At 35.3% G+C, this 23,784-nt stretch overlaps 1 protein-coding gene across 5 annotated transcripts in view; it reads right to left on the bottom strand.

The window, feature by feature from the left end:
* LOC142338672 (patched-related protein 18-like) overlaps positions 1-23,784 on the bottom strand; it is a 108,885-nt gene that overhangs the window by 19,480 nt on the left and 65,621 nt on the right. For all 5 annotated transcript variants that reach the window (XR_012758997.1, XM_075388536.1, XM_075388537.1 and 2 more), the window contains exons 16-20: positions 20,143-20,206; positions 7,308-7,448; positions 7,031-7,073; positions 2,921-3,013; positions 2,249-2,381 (exon numbers count right to left, since the gene is read on the bottom strand). Coding sequence is in view for 4 of the 5 variants with exons in the window: in XM_075388536.1 (XP_075244651.1) it covers positions 2,249-2,381; positions 2,921-3,013; positions 7,031-7,073; positions 7,308-7,448; positions 20,143-20,206 (474 nt within the window). In the remaining variant the exon portion in view is untranslated. The remainder of the gene's footprint in view (positions 1-2,248; positions 2,382-2,920; positions 3,014-7,030; positions 7,074-7,307; positions 7,449-20,142; positions 20,207-23,784) is intronic.

Genomic DNA, 23,784 nt, shown 5'->3' on the forward strand with positions numbered 1-23,784 from the left:
GTCTTTTTTTGACGACTCCTTTATCTTTTCTGGTGAATTAAAAGTTATTTTCTTTAATATCAGTTTTATCTGACGGTATTTTGACTTTGTTATTAAGTTTTGTTTTTTGAAACGGACATGAAGTTTTTGATAAAATAAATTTTTGTTGTTGTTGTTGTTTGATTTTGCTGTTCGTCTTGACTCGCTTTCTAAGTATTTGCACATCTCGTCAATCTAATGTGCCATTTGTACTCCACTACAGTTATTTGCATTGGAGACTCTCTTTTCGTTCATACACCAATTTTTTATAAAAATTTGAATTTTTGGGATTTTCTATGTTCATTTGGCAGACAACCCAGCCAAAATTGTGGATGAACGGGGTCGGAACCTTATGTGCGATCGCACATTACCCAGTCGCCTTGTTCAATTTTAGCGTCACTTTTGCCAATTTTTAGATTTTTTTCATCAAGATCTTATTTTAAAGTTGTTTTTTTTTACAACAAATTTCTTTTACAACAAATTGTTTTATTTAAAGAGGAGCAGCGATCGAAAGGCCACTTTTGGTCTCACCAAAAAATTTACAATCTGAAAGATTCAATTTCTCTTGGAGAGCCAGTTTTTTAAAAGTCTTTTAACAATTTTTTGGGTTTTCTCGTGCCATTTAGAGACCAGTGTTTTTTCAAATCACGTTTATTATTTTGAAAACCCCAATTACGATCGAATTGGGCCCAATGAAAAACAATTTTTTCAGAAAAAATCATTGCTCATCTTTTTTTATTGCTCCGACAATATATATATATATATATATATATATATATATATATATAAATATATATATATATATATATATATATATATATTTTATTGATCGTTTGTGTTTTGCCTGCAATTGTTGCAATTTTATAGTGCTTTATTTTTGTTTCAAAAATTGAAAAAGCGATTGGCTTCCTGATGAGGATTCAGTGAACCTACAAAATGCGTTGAACGGATACCTATAGGTTGTTGAAACTTTAAAAATACTTTTTCGAAGAAAAAAATCAATTCTGTAATATTCAAGTTCTGTCCAACTAATGGAATTTCCTATAAATTTGTTATTGAACACAATTAATCTGATGAGCTGTTTTCGCTTCTAACTGTTGGTTTTATAGTTAAATTATGGTGATACTAAGGTTTATAATTTTGGATATTTGTTCATAAATGCGGTTCGTTATTGAAGTCTAGTTACACTATAACAACTTTGAAAGTTCCTATTGGCGCAGGAAATAGTCTTAGCTGAATTTAAACGAAATTATCAGAGAATGATCTATGGTTTTAATTGCTTCGAAACTCTTCTCTGTCACGTTTTTTGTTTAATTTTTTGTTTCCTTTTTTGCCTGCATTTGTAGTCTTTTTTGTTGTCATAAGTCTTATTTTTAAGAAAAGTATGACCCTAATAGCTTACAATCAATATCTTCAGCATACAAGTTAACGTGTTTAATTGTTTCCGTTGAAAACTATTGGCTTTAATGTCTCCGATACTGCGAGTTGTCTTTAAAGTTTAGTGATTTTTGCATATCAACTCAAATTTGTTGACTTTTTGAATTCAACTCATCACAATATTGCGACAACACATAAGTGATGAAAAAAGAATTGGCTTTGCCTTAATGGCAATCATCATTAGTTCTCTCATGCGACATGGCTTTATATGAATCAATTAGTTGCTTAGGTTTTTAACAGACTTTTTTAAACAAACATCTATTTGTATATCTCTGATCTCTTCACTTGTTAGATAATTAACTCGAAAATGTGGATTAGTGGGGTCGGAATATTATATGCAAACGCACCTTAGCGAGCCTCTTTGTTTTGGTCAATGTCTAATGTAGTCCGACAGCGAAACTGGGGCACACTTTTTAATCAACCTATTCTGGTGGTATAGGATTACACATACAAAAAAGCAACTGAATACAGCTTTGAACATATGGCACAAAACTTTTGATTTTCGGGCAAAACAGTTTTGTCAGACTTAGTACGGTTAGATGTATAGAGGAAAAAAACAGGAACAAAAAATCAATTTTGGGAAAGCTACTTGCTTTAAAAAATGCACCGAGATATAAATTCGGTGTCCTCAGATTTCCGAGGATAAAAATTTTGCAGGATGTACAAAGGAAAAACAAAAACAAGAGACAAAATGATGCAAATGATACTTCCTTATAAAAATGCGATGAGAATGAGAGAATGAAAATTTAGTTTTGTCAGATTTCTAATTTGCTACCGAGGAAAAAGGTTAGACCTGTTATAGGTGAGGCCAGCTAGTGACATGAGTCCCATAGTGATGATGAAAGTGATGAAAGTTGCAATCAGGGTCATCACTATTGTCAAGGGTTCTGGCACAAAGATCACCAACATCACCAGACTGCACACCACTGCAAACACAACCAGACAACATCACCTTCGCACATCACATTCGTCCGAATTCAACTATTAACCAAAGAAACTGCGTTTCTGCATAAATCGGATATTTGGAAACTGACTGGAATCGCGATGTTTCATCATAATTCATAGCTTATATAGAACCGAGAGGTTATTATAGTCAAATTAGTAAAGAGTAATTACTTTCGTAAACTGACAAGACTCGCAAAAAAATTAAAATTGTTCTGACTAAACTTGCATCATTGCTGTCAGAAATAACTTCCGACTCGAATGTTCAATTAGCAGCAAGCTCTCCAAATATAGAACTCCGCAATTCGTTTTTCAAACATATGGTATCGTCGTTTTAAAACGTGAGAGATATTCGGTATCGTCGAGAGGTCATTATAGTTATAGTGAGAATAGTCAAATTATCAAAGAGTGCATAATTTCGTGGTCTGGGAGGATTCGTATAAAAAGTTAAAGTTGTTCCGATCATAAATAGAGTCATCCACTCGAGGCTTATCAACTAAATTCCGTTTACTGGTCAACTAACATGATAGTGCTACAGACATCCAGAGGGTTGGAACCAAAAGGAGTCTAGTCATCATCAGACCAAATGGCTCATCATAGAAGAACATGTCAATGTCTAAAAACATCAACATGGTCAGTGAATTGAAACTTGGTACACCTTGATAAGAAACATTCTAAATCTTACGAACTTGCAAGATCTTTGCATGGGTGTCAAGAAACAAGATCTTGGTAAGATTTCCAAGAAAAATTAACCATGACATGGCAATATAAATCAAGTATTAAAAATTCAACAGCACCCAAAACCAAGATGTAGCAGAAAATCATAAGATTGAGCAAGAATTATCAAGAATGTCGGAAAATACTGCTCCCGTTAGTTTATTCACCAACAAATGAGCTCTAGCTTAAGTCTTTCCATGGACCCGTTGAGTCGAGCATGGTCTTTTCATAGCATTTATTGGTCGAACATGGTCTTTGCATAAGTCAAGGTCCAGACTGGGATCACATCAAACACGGACCAGATATATTGTTTAACACTTAGAGTTGGGCTGATCAGGTACCCAACTCCATTTGCAAATCATAACTAGCCAACTGCAATTCAGGTCTTATATGTAATATATTTTGCTTTGTTTTCTCGGTTGACAATCGATCAATCTCTCAATCTGTCAATCTATGATTCAGTGCTGATTAGCACTTGGACTTTTTTCAGTACGCGGTGACTCCTGCTAAGGAAGAACCGAATAAGATTCTTTTCATTTTTTTTATAGCTTTAAGGATTAGCAATAGAGTATATTAGCAACTTACTTCAAAGAACGAAGTAGACTTATCTAGTTTTATATTCATACTACAAACGAAGTCTGTCGTGGAAGACAGACACATGGACAGATCAAAAATTATACATGCTTCCGCTTCTAGAATGAAGGCAATTAAGCTCAAATATAATTCAAGCTATCGATCAAATGAACTTTGACAACCTAATGCACCGTGACTTAATGTCAAGACTTTATTGTTTTGTTCAGTTTCTTTTAATTTTGGTCTTTTGACCATGTATGTATTCACTACACTGACCAATTCATTGAGTGAATGAACTTAAAGTTTATTTAGTTGAACCAATGGGAGGGGTAAGTCGGGGGCCTATTGTGAAAATTGTGGTTAATGTAAAACGGAAAACATGATCGACAGGTAAGGCGAACGTTAAGAACAACAAGAAGTCCTGAAATAAAATCCAAAAAAATAACTGAAAAGTATAAAATTCTGTATCTCACAAGGAAAAAAATAAACAATGCCAGTAAAACAGACAAACAGCTTCACAAATTTAGAGAAAATAATTAGCTATTGAAAAGTAATTGTTTGAAACAGCATATTAATTGAACAAATATTTCAATTGCACTCTAAACGACAAAATGCACAAAAATGACAAAAGCTGAGGCAAGATCAGATAGCAAGTTTTATAAGAAACCGTTAAATTTTCTGATATTGTTATATCAAAAACAACTTTTATTGGCAATTAAACTATCCAGTAACTCGTTGTCATGCTCTAGATTTTCATTGGTCAATACAAATCAAGTACTCATAGAAATCAAAATGCGCAGTTCTAAAGAATTGTTTAAGTATCACTGGTCAAATGCTTTGCCAATATCTTTTCAACTCTTCATTGGGTTCTGAAACGAAAATAGTTTATTTCTCAAAATGGTGGAAGCCGTGAAAAAAGACGTTGATTATTATGTGCTATCAAGACACTCTGAATGAGTGATACAAAATTCTTTCAAGTTGCAATAGTTTTCACTAACCAGTTGCAATAGTTTTCTGATCAGTCGGAAAAACGAACGACCATTCTTTTAAATTCACCCGGCAGATTGCCAAACAATAGTCGTCATTGATTCCGATAACTCCATTTGGGATTGAAGGAAAAGAAAAACAATGATAAAAATTGATTGTTACACGAAAAAACTTTTTTAAAGAAGAAAATTTTTTGATTAAATTTTGTTGTTATGCATATTCCTGTTTCTAAATCAAAGGATGCAGGGGCTAGTATTGTTGCCAAAACGCATTAAAGGAGTTAATTAAGACATGAGAACAAACTTCAAGTAGCGGGCATCTAAAAGCGAGCTTCATAGGTTGATACCTTTTCTATTTTAATTTTGTTTGTCGACACTGATTCTGTTTAATTTAGATTGCTTTGCCAAGCAACTGCTTTTTAAAAGCACTTCGAACACAATGAGAGACTGTGACTAAGAGAATTAGCCTAGGGAAGTCAAAAAAATTTCACCCAAAAATGTCGTAAGAGCGGCAAAATTAGGTAAAGCGAAACAAATTTTTGTTCGACAAAGAAAAAAGACATAGCCAGAAGAATTCCGGAAAAGACTTGAGGGTGAAAATTAACCACTCTAATTCGCATAAAGAACAGTGTATTTAATAAATCTAATCATATTAAAACAATAACAGGAAAATGAACAACAAAAATTATATGACCAGAAAAAATGAGAAAGCATCTGATAAAAATTATATTTTAAGATGCAACTGAAAAACATTTATTGCCAAATTATCACACAATATGGTAAATTTTCGTTAATCAAATGACTACTAATTGACAGGCAAATCAACAGAAATGCTTCTAGTAGAGAAAACGGAGGGAGGGTAAACAAGTTCAAAATCAAAGTTCTCAAAACTCTTGAACTAACTCAGCCAGAAAATGCTATTTCCCGGTCATTCTTTTTGAACATTTATATTGAGTTGTCTGCTAAAGTCAGTTGCCAGTACAATCAATACCTGAAGAAATATAATAAAAGACAAAAAAAAGGCAAAAAACGAATGAAATCTGGAAACTACCAGTAAATTGTATTATTTATTTCAACAAAAAACCCTGTCTAGATTCGAGCGAAAATTCTTAGAACCAACGCCACCAGGAAAACTCTAAATTATTTTTTACCCAGAAAAGCTTTATTAAAAAAGACACTGAATGGGCAGAAAAATGTATAAAATCTGAAAATCGGCCAAATTTTTGACAAAATTTCCTCTATTATCTCTAACGAAGCAAACTGAAACTGGACTCAATTGAACGGCAAGGTAACCACAACAATCAAAACAACCCGTTTGTAGGACAGAACTCTCGAGATGCTGTAAGTTTTTGAAGAAGAAGAAAAAAGAGTTCAAAGCAGTCCATAATGAGCAAATGCATAAAATAGCTCGAAATTCAACCAATACAAATAGTTTTGGCTCCATATGGTCCAAAATGAATACAGGCGCATTATTATTTGTAAGCATAAAGGAGACGTACACTTCTAACTGAAACAATGGAGTATCAAATAAATTGCTTTGAAAACGTCATACGAGATAAAAACTCGTTCGCAACGAATTTTTTTTTCATAGCTACTTATCTCGCCTTCTCTCAAAAGAGCGGCATAAACAAAATGAATTATTTTTCTATCTCATTCTTCTACTCTCTTTTCGTTAGAAGAATTGCTCTCGAACGACAGGCGGGTGAAAAAATATTTCACCCCACCGGGATTCGAACCATTGCCCTCGCGTTTCGTATCCATATCCACCGCCGGCTGTGCTATTTTTCCCTTAATTTTCCTATGCTGCAACTGACTTTATATTAGCAATGAGCTTTACTTCGGAGTGAGAGCAATTGAGATCACTCAGAAACGGAGAACGAAAGCGTGAAAAAGTCAAAGAATGTTTGGAAGTCAAAGAATGTTCTAGAAGAAAAACGCAAAATGGTCAAGCGAAAAATTTGCATAAAAAGACCAACACGTTTACAATAATTGCTATGAACTTCGTTCAAGAGCAATTAAAAAACTACGATATCCCCAATAATAGCCACTTTCGCTTCGCGGTTATAGCAATATGTTCACAACATTCAAATAACTGTGCTTCAACTACAAAAACCTCATGAAAAACGAAAACTGCGCTTTTGGTTGCAGAAAGAGCATTGGGTACAAAATATTTGGCACAAAGCAATAACTGCTTTCTATGCCAAGCGCAAACGCAATTAGTTGCTCTTTCAAACAGAGCAGAAGCAAAAAGTGGTCCTAATCAGGTCAAACGTGTGACGGCTGTAGCCAAATCAAAGCAGTAACTGGCATTCATAAGTATTAGCTATAAAAGATATATGAGAAACGAGAGAGTTTACCAGAGAATTCGCTCTCCACTTTCTCCAGTCCGTTCACTACAATCTAAAAACATCATCTACCGTGGAGAGGAGAGGAGTGGGGAAGGGTGCGGAGGGGGGGGGGTTCAAATTGTGAGAACGGCCCCTCAAACCATAAATTCATGTCTACAAATTCTTGTCACTCATTCTCGATGAACTGTGCATAGAATTGGATGGAACTCTAAATGGGTTTTTGATGTGGTAACTAAGAAAGAGCAACATGAGTCGATACCTGAAATTGAAATAAAACATTACTAACAATTTCCTTGGGGACATCCCCCTCGGGTGCAGTTTTCCTCTCGCATGAGAAGACGAGGTGCTCTGGCTTGTCATTGGGGTGTGCATCCATTATCACTTCTGACTCATCTGTTGCATTACACACAGTCGCCAGACCACGAACCTATGCACAAAAATATGCCAAATATACATCTTCAGTAACGTTAACACATCACTGGTCTAGATTCTCGACCAATATTACCCATGCGCACAAAAATTCAGAGCACATTTTGCTATGACACCGCTAAGGACTCAAAATTACAATTTGTTTTAAGCAGCATACTGGTTTATCTCAAAAATGTACTCAAGTCAAAAAATTTTTGCTTGCTAAGATGTTTACTGCATCAGAATAGATCCAAATTACTCTGCAATTCAAGTTCCAATTTTATAAAATTCTTCACGGAGTTATACGAATCAACCCCTGCATTGACATCTCCCGGAACAAAATTTTGAACAGACGGGTCCTATGGCCATCTCAATTAATAAACAGTGGAAGTTGGAATTGTCACTCCACAAAAGTTTGAAGTCATAAGGCCTGCTTTTACAGCCTTAAGGGCAAGTGAGAGAGGACTACTTATTTCTAGGCGCAAAGAAGGTTTACCTACTTCTGTGTTCATATCACTAAACGATACAGTCTTAAAAATAAAACTTGAAGCATAACTTTAATTATAACAACACTGATTCAGTAAAAAAGAGCCTACGTTAAAAAGTGCTGAAACGTTACCTCGTTCAAAAAAGTCGATAACTAAAGTTGTCTTTAGGCACTCTATATTTTCATTAGTTACCAGGAGAGTTTTCATTGGGTAAAATTATCATATGTTTGGTTGTGATAGTTTCATATCAAGTCCCATGAGTAGCCATGGTCCGCAATAATTATCGCATAATTAATTTCATCTCTTTAGTTTTATGATGCTGATAAGAAATTAAACTCTATGTCATAAAAACTGGATTATAATGGGTTGAGAAAATTCTAGCCTCATTTCATGAGTTGAATTTAGTGGCTCAGTAAATTATAAATAGCCGACAGATTGCCGGAAAATAGCCGCGATAGACGCTTGTGGCCTTCTATGAATTGAAACAACTAAAGAAACAAGATAGACAGATTGACCAAAAGTCCTTTAGTAGACCACTAGATTTTTGGGTTAGATACGTACTTTCATTTTTATGATACACATACGGTCTATGAGGAAAAAATCATAAAAGAACGTTTTCAAAATTGATTTTCGAAATCAAAAACTCAAGACTAATACTCAAGAATTAGGGCATATAGGTTTGGCACTACTTAGATGCACACCATTGATATTTAACTAAAAAATGTTTATAAAATAAAGTTCCATAAGTGAGTTCAGAAGTCACTTTTTCGAGTGAGGTATGTCACGTAATCGACCTAGAAGCAGAAATGACGTCACGCAGACAAATTTTAACTGCAATGCAGTAGAAGTCACTGAAGTCATTAAAAAAGTCAGGGTGAGACGAAACAAAAATCTGTTTGACGAAGTAAAAAAGCATAGCAGGTCATGTCTTGACGTACAATTCACAGAGTTTTCATTGACTAAACAAAAACTAGACCTAGAATGAACTATGAGTGAATTGGGAAAAAAATTTCTGAAAAAACATTGAAAAAGTAAAAAAAAAAGAAAAAATCAATGTCGAAATGCCGCATGTGCGCAAAAAACCACTAGCGAAAAATGAACTTTTGTTTCAGACGAAAAACTAGGCGTAGATTTAACCAAGAATAGATTGGGAAAACCATTTAGAAAAAAAATCCAATCGAGAGAATTGAAAAAACATAAAAAAACAAAGTGAAATTAATGCATGTGAACAAAAAACCTTATGCGAGAAAGCGAATTTTCGCTCGAACACCGTTTTCACACTCTACTATAAATTTAGAACGAAACAATTTCACGCCGCAAAACCACTCCCTTTTTCGCTCCACTTCCTGTTTCGGTGTGACCAAAATCACTACGCCAAATTGACTTCAAAAATCATGAAATTGTTTGAACAGAGTTTAAAAAAACGTAGCCGGAAGAATTCCGGAAACGACTCGAAGGAGAAAATTACCCATAATAATGACTTAGCAGCAGGAACAACTGTTATGAAACCTAAACCTTCACAAATGTCATAATAAAATAAGCAAGAATAGAAACGGCAATCAAAAATCAATTGAACAAAAAAAACTAAAAAAGTTTTATGAGTTTTTTTAATGGTACAAGGAAACATAAAGCCGAATAAAGTCTCTTTGCAAATAGAGCAGTGAAAAGCTCGCAAACCAATGGGTAAGTCATAATCGACTTTGAGACCTGTCTAAGAAGAATAGCAAAACAGGAAAAATGGTTTAAAATTTCTCAATTTTTCTGTCATTTTTCATTAGCAAAAATTATTTTATGCCTAAAAAACTTTAATCAATTGGTATGTGAAAATTCATTAAGTAAAAAGCTTCTAATCAAATCCCACTTAAAGCAGTAAAAAAACATGCTAAAATGAAAATTAAATTTCGTCTAAAAATCAGAAAAACTGATCAAAATCTCCAAATTAGCATTAAACTCAAATTAACTACTTGAAACCGTCAATTCCTATCAAAACAAGGCTAAGACTAATACAATATCATAATCAAACCCCATAAACATCAAAAGTTGCAAAAAACAGCTTTTAAAAGCCGCACGTGAACAAAAACTCCGCTCGCTTAGAGAAAATTTTTTCACACATCGATTTCGCGCTCTCTCAAAAACAGCGCTATGAACAAAAACAACTCTCTTTTCGCTCCCCTCTTCACTTTTGTTCAGTTCCAAAATCACTTTTTTCACCAAATCAGCACCACGTTCAGCTCCAATCAATTTTTTCACGTGTTTCATTTCCCGCTTCAAAAATCACTCCAAAACATTGATTAAAAAAGGACTTCTCCAATACTCTTCTTCGAGTCTTAAAAAGACAGTGCCCCAATACAATTCAAATTCTTTGAATTGTACAAATTAGGAGTGTAATAATAGCCACCTGGAATTGCTGACGCGGCTGTTTAAAAAAATTAATTGATTACTATTATTGTATTTTTGACTCTTTCTAACGTCATCTTTTTTTTGTAGTCACCAACGACACATTAATAAAATGTCAGCTAAAAATTAGATCTGAACGGGAGCAGAGGCGAATGAGGAAAAATGAAAATCAGGCCCGATTGTTTAAGTTTGATTCTGGCCAAGAAATCTGGTTGGTTTAAACTAAATCACATAAATGTAAGAAATGTTGCGATTTAATCAGTTGTCATTGCTGATTGTTCGAGTCTACTCGGCTTCTATGTGGCAGCATTCCCCCCAACTGATGGGTGAGAGGGATTGGGGAGGTCGCGACTTTTATTTGTATTTTTTAAACAAAAAAATGCCTTTTAAAGTACTGAAATTGTGATGGGCCAACCAGGAGCATTGTTCGACTCTACAACTCATTTCCAGGCATTCTGCTCTATACCCGTTCGGCGTACTCCAATTGTATACCTGAGTAATAAAAGTAGGTATGGAACAGCTATATAAGAAGAATGAAGTACCGCGAATGAGCATAGAGAATACGGTGTCTCTGTTTGGACATTTTATTTGATTCACGGAATAGACTTCTGTTGGGCAGACCCGATGTGGGCTCCTTTTACAGCCTTAAGGTATAAAGGAGCTAGGGCTACTTATTTCTTCGCGCAAAGTAGACTTACCTATATCTCTAAGACTAATCGACTCTGTAAAACACTTAGAGTAAACTTCTATTATTACGGTGGTTAAGAAGTATAGCACCGGAGTCAATGGTATACACATAGTGTATCTAACTAACAGACTGACTATAGTTATTAGAGTTCTCTCTATTAAAAAGAGAATAGAGTTTTCTCGGTCTCTGATTGGTGGAATGTACACATTCAGTATTTCCACTGCTACCTCCATCCGGGGTTGAGAGTTTCGAATCCTAATCTGTGTTTTGTAGCTGAAATACGTTGAATGTGTCATTCTCGTTGAAGGGTAGGGTGAAGTGAGTGATGAGTTGTGTCCTCTCTGAAGTCGGTTGTGAATTGTGTTGTCATCTGGAATCCCTGTCAGTGAAGTAGTGACTAGTGTCGTCAGTAAAGAGGTTCGTCTTGATTGTAGAAGCATTAAGGGTGCCAGTTACAGGGTGTGCTGGCCAGTGACGTCTATCCTGTTGAATATGCGCAACTGCTTTTTCTGTCAAGTAGTGAGGATTAGTTCCCTGTTGGAGGATCGCATGTGTTCCGTAGTCTCTGTCTGGTTTGTACAAGGAGATTTCTGTTATCTCCACTTGGAACAAGGTTTGAGCCAGTCGAATTCACCAGCTTACATTCTGGTGGAAATCCATCTTTTACCTACTGTGTGAGCTACTTTCCTTATTAAATCTGTTAATTAAATTTAAAGCTTTCTTATAGTAGTTCCCAACTGGGAAAAAGAAGAAAAGAACTGATCCTAATCTTCAGTCTTGTGGAAAAGAAACATCGTTAGGAGAGGTAAACTTATAAAGAGAAAGTTTGAATAATAGTAAAAAATGAAAGAGAGAAAAAAAGATAATTAACAAAATAGTGAGTTTTGCGAGATCAGTGATTCTCTAAACTTTGTGGGTCAGTGAGCCCAAGTGTGATTGTAGGGCTGTGACCTACGTTCGATATTCGAACTGGAAATCCGGGGCTCTGTTTTCTGGATCGTGGAAGAAGGCGAGAATTTCTGGATTACGTGCAAGACAAGCAGCGAGGGCTCGAGGATACAGACCAGCGTTGCAATGTGGTTGTAGCGCGAGGAGGTGATTTTATATCTGTATCTCTTCTGAAGGCTGTCGATTCTCCAGTTTGTCCACCATGCAGTCCCTGTAGAGGAGGTTAAATGTGTGTCCGTAGGTGCACTTTGTGGCTCCTCCTTCCACATATTGAAGATATTCTATTGGGACGAGGATGGGGCGATTCGCCTTGGAGTAGAGGGGGGAGAAAATGAAATATTTTGATCGGGTCGAAGTTTCGAAGGGCTCCCTGACAAAAATTGGGTTTGATTACGTAACTATAGTTCATATCGTAAGGTGATGTAAGATTTGTTTTTGCATATTGGAGTCGCGAATTCATATGTATTAGTGGGTTTGTGTGTTGAAAATGATGCTGCACAAACAAAAAGTTATGCATAGTGTGCAACATTTTCACTCGATTGACCTTGTGGATCGTATCATTGACGTCCATCTGTGTAGGGTGTAGAAAACCGAATTGTAAAAAGAAGGGGTCGTATTTAGCGTATATCTTATACGGCACAGTATCACGAGAGAAAAAGGTGTTGAAATAGAAGTTGGGGCGATCTGCAAGAGCAAAGAAGTTCTTGGACAGATGCCAAAATCGTTCCGTGAAACGGGGGTTGATAGGGAAGTGATGGCACTCTAGTGGTAAGTCCTTGTCCCTTCCTTCTTGAACATATTCGTTCTCTAGCTGTCCTAGAGAACAAGAACTGGCCGTGCGTTTATCTAAGACTGTGCGAAGAAATGTATTCAATAGGCGATTACTGTTTTCAACGAGTCCATTAGACCACGGTGCATATGGCGTACGTGGTTTGAATTGTAGATTATATGTACGGCATAAATGTGTGATTTCTCCGTTAATATATTCATTTCCGTTATCTGTTACCAAGTTATCGGGTATTCCAAATTTAAAAATCCAGTGGTCAAATAATACTGTGAGTGCGTGAGTCGCATCATTTTTGGGTGAGGAATGAAGTACGACATAGTGTGTAAATGCATCTACGATAATATAGACGTAGGAGTTGCCATCAGAAGACGGTGAAATTGGGCCTTTTGTGTCCATTGAAATACGGTGATTGAAGTATGTGCGAAACTTCTAAATTTGGTTGTTGTGGTGCCATTAAGAGGTTTGGCATGGACTTTCTAGTTTGGCAATTCAAGCAATCTTGTGTAAGTATTGCAATCCAAGTATGAATGTTTGGAAAGTAACAAGTTTCTGTAATAGTTGCATGTGTTTTTTCACGACCTGGGTGACCTGAAAGATAATGAGTGTGTGCGTTATGAAAAATGACTAGAAGAAGAGAAATTGGTAGGCAGATTTTTGGTGATGTTGTTTATTGTATGTAGTAGAAAAGATTATTGTTCTCGTTAATACTTAGATTATGGAGTCGTCGATAATATTGTAAAAATTCTTTATTAGCTCGTATAGTTAGTGAAGGGGTGGGGGATGTTTTTATGACGTTTCGAAAATAGAAGTTGTCTGATTACTGGGTCATGTTGCTGCGTTTCATGAAGAAACGAATCATTTAATTCTGTGTTTTCTTCATAGAAGTAGTTATATAATGTTGGAAATTTTGTGATAAAATCATCTATTGCTGGGAGCGAAAATTTGATGGTGTTTTTTAGTTCGGCATAGTTTGCATCGTGATTAAATTGTGCGAGAGGTTCTGTTTTATTTGTGTTTAGTTTAACATCTGTGTGTTGTATAATAGGATAAATTTCTGGGAGTGAGTAGTTTTTTTAACTGTTGTATTTTTTGCTGGTGAATAGTATCTAAAGATTGCGCTTTGGTCTGAAGTTCGTAGTGTGAAACCGGAAGGTAAAGATTATTTTCTAATTTTGATTTAAAATAATTGTCTTTAATCTTTAGATAGATCGGAAAGTGTGGTGATTCTACATGAGTGTCTGTAGAAACTAATTTAATGTTTTCTTTTGATACAGCGTAGTGACATTGTATAGGTTGTGTATTTTGATTATGTGTCATAAAGAATTTTTTTGAATCTGATATCTCAACTGTGCTGAGACGGCGTTCGTCTTGTGTTGTTGACATCCTTGAGCGACTGAGTAAATCTTGAAGTGAAAGATTTCTTCCTTCGGTCCAAACTATGTGTAAGTCCGGGAATTTCATGAGTATTAATTGAAATTTATAAACCCTGTGGTTTGGTTTATTCTTTTGTGTGAATAGGAATAAAATTGGTTTGTGGTCGGTGTATAATATTATCTGATGTTTGGATCCTTGAATGAGAAATTCATATTCTGAGAGTGCATAAATAATTACTGAGCATTCACGAAGAAAGGTAGAAAGTCTAAGTTCTGTGGTTGAAAATAGACGAGAGTTTGCCGACACTGACTCAATTATCCCAAATTAATTTTTTTTGTAAAAGTGCAGCTCCAATACCGTAATTGGAGGCATCGCAGAGGATATAAAAGGGTTTCTCTGAGTTTGAGATTGCGAGCAGGAGCGTTCCGTCCGTAAGTTCTTTATTAACTCTATCGAATGTTTGTTGTAATTCGGGAGTCCATTTAAAATCTGTTGTGTCTCTAAGTTGGAGATAAAAGGGTCTAAGAATGACTTGTAATTTATATATTTTTTGAAATGAAGGTTAGAAATCCAACGTATTTTTGAGTTACTTTTTCATTTTTTGGCGGTTGTAATTTCAAAAATTCGTCTGTTTTTTATTTGAGTGGGTAGAGGTGATTGTTTTGAATTTGGTGTCCTAAAAATTTAACAGAGTCTAGAAAAAAGAGAGATTTGTCTAGAGCGGCTTTAGATTTTTCATTTTTTAAAATAGTATGATATTGAGTGAGTGTTTGTAACATTGTTTTTGTTGTTGTGTCTTGGATGAAAACATCATCCAAATAGGTAATTATTTTGCTTTTTCAAAATAATGGTTCAAAAATGCTACTCATAAAGGATGAGAAAGCTGCAGGACCGATAGATATTCCATAAAATAGACGCTTAAAACAATATTGTTGTCCAGCGATCAGAAAATTCGTTGTGATTGTTTATCCATTGGCATTTGGTTATATGCACTGTTCATGTCCGCTATAGAGAAAATTGGTCCTTTAATTTGTGTTAGAATAACTTGTATTGGTTCTATGGGCCAACTACATTTTGTTTCGTCAATCATAGTATTTGAATGACGGGCGTCTAAGACGATTTTTACTTGTTCGACTTTTTTAGGATGATTACTGGGTTGATAAATGTGTTTCCAGTAGTTAAAGGATCTGTATTAACGTGTACTATAATATCAAAATGTGTTAATATGTCTAGTAAGTGTTGTACTCTTTTCTGCAATTGAAGTAGGATGCGGGCAACTCCTTGCTTTTTAAAGATGGCTGTTGTCTTTAAGGGAAGGTTTAATTCTACCTTAACTTTTCCATCATCAATATTGGAGATTGCATAGCATTTTTTAAATTGTGTGAGGAATTGTGCTAATTCAGTATTGGACGTTATGTTGTCCGATTGTTATTGATCTAACAAGGAGTTAATGTAATTTCTAACATTACGAAGTCTATTTTGCGAGAATGGTCGTCGTCAGCGATTCCCGTCTTTGTTATAGTGAGGTGATTGTGGTCTAGAATTATATTGTGAATTAGATTGAAAATTCAGTCTCGGGTAGGGTGAACCATTTCTACTTGGTGGTTTAAAGTTGCCATTCCCGTAATAAGGTTTTGAATTATTTTGTTAAAATTTATATGGACTTCTGTGTCTAGAATTATTTCGGTGTTCTCTGCTATTACTGCGAGAACGATATGGGAACCGTAGTGGTTTACCCGTCATATTATTCGATAAGACTTGTCTGTTAGAAACGTTTCGATTACCTTTTATTGCTTGGTTAAAGGTTTGTTTCTGAAAATTAGGTTTGTCTAGTGATTTTGTATACTTTTCCTCAGGGCACGTGGAAATGCTATGTCCTGAGCGTGAACATTTTTTTGCAAAATTTTAGGAAGAGTGGTTTCCCCTTGAAATTTGGATCATTTGAGTACTTGTGTCGTACTACATTTAGTCCGTGAGGAATATCTTGTTCCATTTTGTGTATCTCTTCTACTGTGAGGTTATCTATCGCAAGAGAGAGATTATTAATTGAGGGTGAAAGGGTAGAATTTGTGGTTAATTTGTGTTTATCAATGTGTGTTCTTGTAAAATATTCTTGGTGAATTTTCTCAACTAGCTGTGCAAATGGAAGCTGTGGTTCCCGTGCGGTTGATTTGTGGTTTGCAATCTTTTTAATTGCTATTCTTGCTAGTTGTGGATCAAGAGCTTCGACAAGTGCTTCATTCATTTGTGCATTTCGCATATTTGGAGCGTTGCTAACATATGCTTTTGGAGTCATTTGTTCTATTCTGAGTGCTAGTGTTTTTTTGTTCACCAGAAGCACGTGTTATGCTTTCTAACAGCAGTTTTGATTGTGTTTGCGATTGTTGGTTATCAAAGGTTTTCTTAAATTCGCGGCAAAAAGCTTGCAAGTTCTTTTTAATATCTAGTGGAAGGTGTGAATACCATTGTTGTGCTGGTCCTATTAGGGCCGTTTGGATCATGGCAATTCGTTTCAAGATCAAAGCTTCATGAAACGATGAATCATTTCGCTCTGATCCTGCTGTCATTACAATATTTGCTGTGATAGCGTTTAAAAAATCTTCTGTTGTTTATGTTGGGTCGGTACCATCAAACGCTCTGAGAGATTGTTGCATAGGCACTGAGTCATCTAGATACCGTACATCATTTGTGTATTTCTACGGACTACAGGTGATGGCGTATGTATTGACGCTGCTTGTAAATAATAAGTAGTCGGTGCATTTGTATTTTGCTGTGTGTTTTGTGAATTTAATTGCCTAACAATATTTACTAATTGTTGTGGAGTGATTTGAATATTTTGGTTGGTCCCATGTGTGGGTTGAGTTGAATTATTGAGAATAATGGGTTCAGTGTTAAAATGTACCGAATTTTGTCTGTGTAGACGTGGTAAAGATGTGTTTACGTTTGGTAGTGTTGGTATAGTTCTATTTAATGGATCTGAATTTTGTGTCAATTCAGTCGAGTTCACAGGTTGTCTGTGTTGATGATTTTGGTAAATATCTGTTTTGTCAGTTGTTGAATTTATATTAGTGTGATTATTGTTATTTTGATTACTATTTTTATCGTTATCTTCGAGATCATTTAGTGTGTTTACAATGTGTGATGAAAAAAGTGTTCCATTATCTAATAATCTTGAATTAAAATCTGTTTCTGTAGTTTCGTTCATATAGTTTTCTGGTTGTTGAGGGTGGGTTCTTGTATCCATATTTTCAATTGGCGAGGCTTTCAGAGAAGTGTTGGTGTTTTCTGGAATATTGGTACAAGTAAAAGGATGTGTTTCCGCATTATTATTTCTGATTTCGATTTTCTGGTGGTTATTGGACAACTTTTGTACAATTTCGGACGGTATTTCCGGAATTTTTATGATATTCTGTGAAAACCATGTAGGATCATTTATATAATGGCGTGTTTCTGGTAATTGAACTATTAATTGTGGATAAGATGTGTCTCAAAACACTTTTCCAAAACCTGTGTATATACCAAGATAGAAGTGTGAGTGAATCGAGAGTTTCTTCTCCGTTTAAGTCTGCATCGGTAACACAGCTTATATACATTTTTGGAAGGTGAGGGAATCCTTCTTTTTCCTGTTTAGCGATTGTGTGTACGCTTTCCTTCCGAGAAGCATTAGCATTAAGTGCGGTTGCAAGGCGTTTAATAAATTTGAAGGAGGATTTTCTAAATATTCCTTCTTTGTCTGAAGGTTGTCTTTCAGATCATATTTCGTTAAGAAATTCAAACAGGGTGTCTGATAATGGATGAAACAGAGTGTCGTATATTAGTGAGATATATTTGTTTGTGAGTGGATCACAAATGAAAAGAATGGAGCCTTTTATGAGTTGAGCTCCGTAAATTTCAACTAAGTATGAAACAAAAGCGGTTCGTGAAACCTGTGATGCCTTCTCTGGTAAATGAAGTTGAGGTTGATGTTCTGTTGCGTAGAAGTGGTATTTGAGCTGTTTAGCTGTATTTAGGAGTATATTTTACTCATCTTAGTGTTGATAGTGTCTAACTTTAAATGGGAGATTTTCGTTTGTTAAGCGTGTGTTTTGTTGTTTAAGAACTGCGAGTTGTAACTTTTCCGAGTGTGTCGGTAAGTTAGAGGGGGATTGATCATTGTATTGATCCATTTTTATTTCTTTTTGTAGGTTTTTATTAATTTTTTTGTTGAGGTTATGTTCCCCTTTTTTCTTGAGCTTGATAGAAATTAAGGATAGAAAACTATGTAATTTAAGTCTAAATTGCTTTCTCAGAAGAGAAAAGTGTGTTTTGGGTGAGTTCTTTTTACGGTTAGAGTTTGTTAACTCACTGGTCGCACAAGTTAAGGCAGACCCGATGTGGGCTCCCTTTCCAGCCTTAAGGTATAAAGAGCTAGGACTACTTATTTCTGCGCACGAAGTAGACTTACTTATATCTCTAGGTCTAACCGATTCTGTAAAACACAGAGAGTAAACTTCTATTATTACGGTGGTTAAGAAGTATAGCATCGGAGTCAATGGTATACACATAGTGTATCTAACTAACAGACTGACTATAGTTATTAGAGTTCTCTCTATTTAAAAGAGAACAGTGTATTCTCAACCTCTGATTGGTGGAAGGTACACATTCAGTATTTCCACTGCTTCACTGTCTACTGCAGTCCGGCCAGTCAAATATGTTACCCGAAAAAATTAAATATATGTAATGAAATTCTGATTCTAAATTCTCTGTTTACTCTCTTTAGTGTTTTCTTCTGAGAGGAAATTTTTGTATTAATTTTACCCGGGTCGAGAAAAATTATGTAAGAAATGCGTTGAAATGCGTTGATTTTTTAAAAAATTTAGCGCAAAAATTTTATATAAAAAAGCGGTGAAATGTGCTGAAATGCGCTGACACTTTGAAAGAAGCGCGCAGAAAACCACTGAGTTTTCAAAAATCAAAAATCAGCCATCAGTGACAATCGAACCCTGCTCTACGGCGCCGTAGCCTTCACTCAATCCACTGCGCCAATGATTCCTGGATTCCACTTCTATTTAATTTGATTTTATATTAAAAGACAGTTTAGGAAAGAAAGCGTTGGAATTATGTAAGAAATGCGCTGAAATTTCAGCTCAATTCTTACATATTTTCAGTGCTTTTCAGCGCATTTTTTAAGAAAAAGATCATCATTAAATAGGAAAAATTCAATGGTTCAAAATTGAGGAATCAGTGTCAAAAAGCATTCAAATCCACACAATGATTTCAAGAAATGCGGTGAAATTTGAATACATTTCTTACAAAGTTTCAGCGCAAGAAAGGAGTTGAATGCGCTGAAATGCTCTGAAATGAGCTGAAACGCTCTGAGTTTTCAAATTTTTCAGCGCAAAAGTCTTTTGCGCTGAAAACATAATTTTGCGCTGAAAAATTTGAGAAATCAGCGCGTTTCAGCTCATTTCAGCGCATTTCAGCGCATTCAACTGATTTCTTTCATAATTTTAGCAGATTAAGCGCACTTCTTACAAAATAAAGCACTGAAACGGCGCTGACATCTCGACCCAGGTAGAGTGGTCTTATGAATAAAAACGAGCGATACACTTTTTTAATGCAGGTACCTTCAATTGAAAACAGCAACCAAGTAAGGTCGGATGAATTGCTCTTGAATGACAGGTGAAGGCACTTTTATGCATAGGGGCGTAGCTTAGAAATATTTTAGGGGTGCAAAAAGACAAGCCCCCAACAGGGAAACCGAACCCTGAGCGCAACTTGGATCACTCAAGCGTTGATAAATCACCCAAAAAGTCAAAAAATGTTCTGGAACAAAAGCGCAAAAACGACCAAGCAAAAATTTTTGCAAAAAAAGACCGAAAAAATTACCAATTTTTAATTTTTCAGGCAAATTGTTATTAACATATTATTTAATGAATGAATGAATAATGGAAACTTTTGCCCTCATGATTATTATACCGGCTATTGACTTGATATGGAAATAGGAATGGTATTAAAAATAGGATGGAAGGATTTAGGTGAACAAACTCACGCTTTTGGATGTCGCAGTGTTGGCGTAATTGAGAAAACAGTCAAAACTTTTTGATCTGTTCATCCTAAACAAACAATAGACAATTCAGTAATGGTATATTATATCACACTTCCTGTATAAAAAATCATTGATGTATAATTATAAAATTATAATGGGTCTGTCCACTGTAGCCGCCCTTTATAGAATAATTAAGGTAATGGGGGAATATTTGACTGATTCACCATAACATCAGGCTAATTCCGCTTTTTCTGTTGCGTATATGCTCCTTTTTAAAACTAAACTTTCATGTTTCAATCTTTCATTTCTGTTGCTTCCTAATTTTCCTATAAAGGAAGATATTGAATCCAATCAAAATGACGGTGTGTGTGTGTGTGTGTGTGTGTGTGTGTGTGTGTGTGTGTGTTTGTGTGTATGTGGCGCGGGGATGAGGAGGGAGTGGTGAAGGGGGCGAGAGAGGCATGGTAACCGAGGGGGTCAAACTTCTAAGATTAAGAACCGCCCTTCACACCATGAAATAGTCTCCTCAAAACAGCTTGGATGAATCGCATTCTCAGATACTGGTAATGCGTAAGCCTCTAAGAAAAACTTAATGCCCTACGAGCGTTACCTGTGTATCCCGTTTTTGAGGTCAAAAAGTCAAATGGGTTGAACGAAAAATTGGTTTGAGAGCAATTAAAAACTTCGTTTGAGAATAATTAAAAGAGCACCCCAACGCAATACAAATGTTTGAACGGAATTTATAAAGAGTAAATATAGCCGGCAGATTGCCGGAAAAAAGTCGCGATAGACGCTTCAGGCCTTCCATGACTTGAAGCAACTAAAAAAGATAGACAGATGGACCACAAGTCTTTTAATAGACCACTAGATTTTTTGGGTTAGATCCGTTCTGTCAGTTTTATGGGACACATACGCTCTATAAGAAAAAAAATCTTAAGGGAGCTTTTTCAAAATAATATTCGAAGCCATAAACTCAAGACTCTTATACTCAAGAATTAGGGAAAATACGTTTGGCAATACTTAGAAGCACACAATTGATCTTTAACTAGTGAACTGTCATAAAATTTGAAGCCCATTAATTGTTTTCACAAGTCATTTTTTAAGAGAGTTAAGTTCCCAGTAACTTCACCACTCTGAGTACTTGAAGGACTACCAAACGCGGCTAATGGCCTCCAGAGAAACTTGATGCCCGCTGAGTTTTACCTGTTTATCACGTTTTGAAAGCTCAAAGTCAGGAAAAGTCATCAAAGTCATGAAAATCAGGGTCGGACGAAACAAAAACTTGTTAGACGAAGTAAAAAAACATAGCAGCACAAGTCCTGACGTAGAATTCAAAGAATTTTCATTGACTAAACAAAGAACTAAACCTAGACCGGACAATGAGTGAAATGGATAAACCATTTATAAAAAAAAACAGATAAAAAAATAAAAACCGGAAAAATCAATGTCAAAATGCCGCATGTGAACAAAAAAACCACTAGCGAGCAAAGGATTTTTGTTTCAAACAGTAAAAAACTAGGACTAGGATGAACTCTGAATGGATATGGAAAACAATTTAGAAAAAGTCGAAGTCAAAAAATTGAAAAAACAAAGTGAAATTGTCGCATGTGAACAAAAAACCACTAGCAAGAATGCGAATTTTTGTTCAAACACCGTTTTCTCACTCTACTTTAAAATTAGAGCGAAAAAAATTCACACCGCCAAATTACACGCTTTTTCGCTCCACTTCCTGTTCTGGCGTGACCAATATCACTGCTCCAATTTGACTTCAAAAATCATGAAAATGTGTAAACAGATCTTAAAAAAAGACAGCTCCCCAATACAATTCAAACTCTTTGAATTGTAAAAATAAATAGGAGTGCTATAATAGCCGCCTGGAATTGCTGACGCGGCTATTAAACATACCCGGCAGATTGCCGGAAAATAGCCGCCGTTGATTCCAATAAGCATGATTAGAATTGAAAGAAAAGAAGATATTGAAAAAAAAGGATTTTTTGTACAAAAAAATTTTTCAAGTCCGATTTATTTTGATGGCATTTCGTTGTTGAACATACTTCTGTTTCTTACAGAGAGGCTACAGGGGCTACTATCAACATCAATAAGCATTAGAGGTGGTAACTAAGACTTATAGGAACGACGTTCAAATAGCGGGCATCTAAAATTGGGCTTTATGGGTTTATCCCGCTTCTATTTCTGACTTCAATTTCTTATACTGACTCTGTTCATTTTGAATCGCTTTGCTGAGCAACTGATGTTCAAAATTACTTTTACCAGAATGAGAGAAGAGAGAAACTAGCCTAGAGAAGTCAAAAAGATCACGCAAAATGTTGAAAAAGCGGCAAAATGAGGTAAAGCGAAACATTTTTTTATTCGACGAAGTAAAAAACATAGCAGGACAAGTCCTGACGTACAATTCAAAGAATTTTCATTGACTAAACAGAAAACTAGACCAAGAACGGACTATGAACGGATTGTGAAAAACATTTAGAAAAAAATCCGATCCAAAAAATCGAAAAAACAGTAAAAATCAAAGTGAAATTGCCGCATGTGAACAAAAAACCACTAGCGAGAAAGCGAATTTTTGTTCAAACACCGTTTTCTCACTCTACTTTAAATTTAGAGAGAAAAAATTTCACGCCGCAAAATCACTCGCTTTTTCGCTCCACTTCCTGTTTCGGCGTGACCAAAATCACCACTCCAATTTGACTTCAAAAATCATGAAAATGTGTGAACAGATCTTAAAAACATAGCCGGAAGAACTCCGGAAGCGACTCGAAGCACCAAAAATTCACAAAAAGCTGAAGCCATTACTTTAGCAGAATGAGAGAAGAGAGAAACTAGCCTAGAGAAGTCAAAAAATTTCACGCAAAATGTTGAAAAAGCGGCAAAATGAGGTAAAGCGAAACATTTTTTTATTTGACGAACTAAAAAACAAGCAGCAGGACAAGTCCTGAAATACAATCCAAGGAATTGAATAAAAAACAGGCCTAATGTACCTGAACAGCAGATCAACTGAACAATACCAGCCAAAAAGACGAAATCTCGAAAGTTGAGAAACTAAAAGAATCAAACTAAACAAAAAAAAATTCTTCCTAAAACTCTTGAAGCTTTTAACCTGAAGGCCATTTATGACACTTTGCAATATAGTCATTAACTCACGCAAAAACTTGAAAAAGAATAATTTGACACCAAAGGCAGATAATGTCGAAAAAATGACAAACGCTTCAAAAAGAAATGTGAAAAGTGCTTCAAATGAAAAGGAAAAAATTAAAGATATTTTTCAAAAATTTGTCTGGAAAAAATTTTCAAATTCTTTGTTTCTCTGTGGAGTTCTGTCTTGTAACTCATCTGCAACATTTAAAAATATTTGCTGGCGAATAAAGATAGTTAAACTCAGAAAATAACAAAACAAATTCAAAAAAATTGAAAACAATCAAAAAAGTTTAAACTGCAAGATTTGTTTAAAAAAATACTTATATTTGCAATCTAAAAAAACAGAAAACTATTTTGATGCCACTAGAAACTCAACAGCAGCAAACCCCTGGCTACTGAGGAAAAAGACTAAAATTTCAGGAAGTCAAAGAAAAGTACAATTTGAAAATCGCTAAAATTTGTAATATTAAAATCTTGAAACACATTCCCGTT

The sequence above is a fragment of the Convolutriloba macropyga genome, chromosome 4 (genome assembly GCF_964194025.1).
Source record: "Convolutriloba macropyga chromosome 4, txConMacr16.3, whole genome shotgun sequence".
NCBI classification, from domain to species: Eukaryota; Metazoa; Xenacoelomorpha; order Acoela; family Convolutidae; genus Convolutriloba; species Convolutriloba macropyga.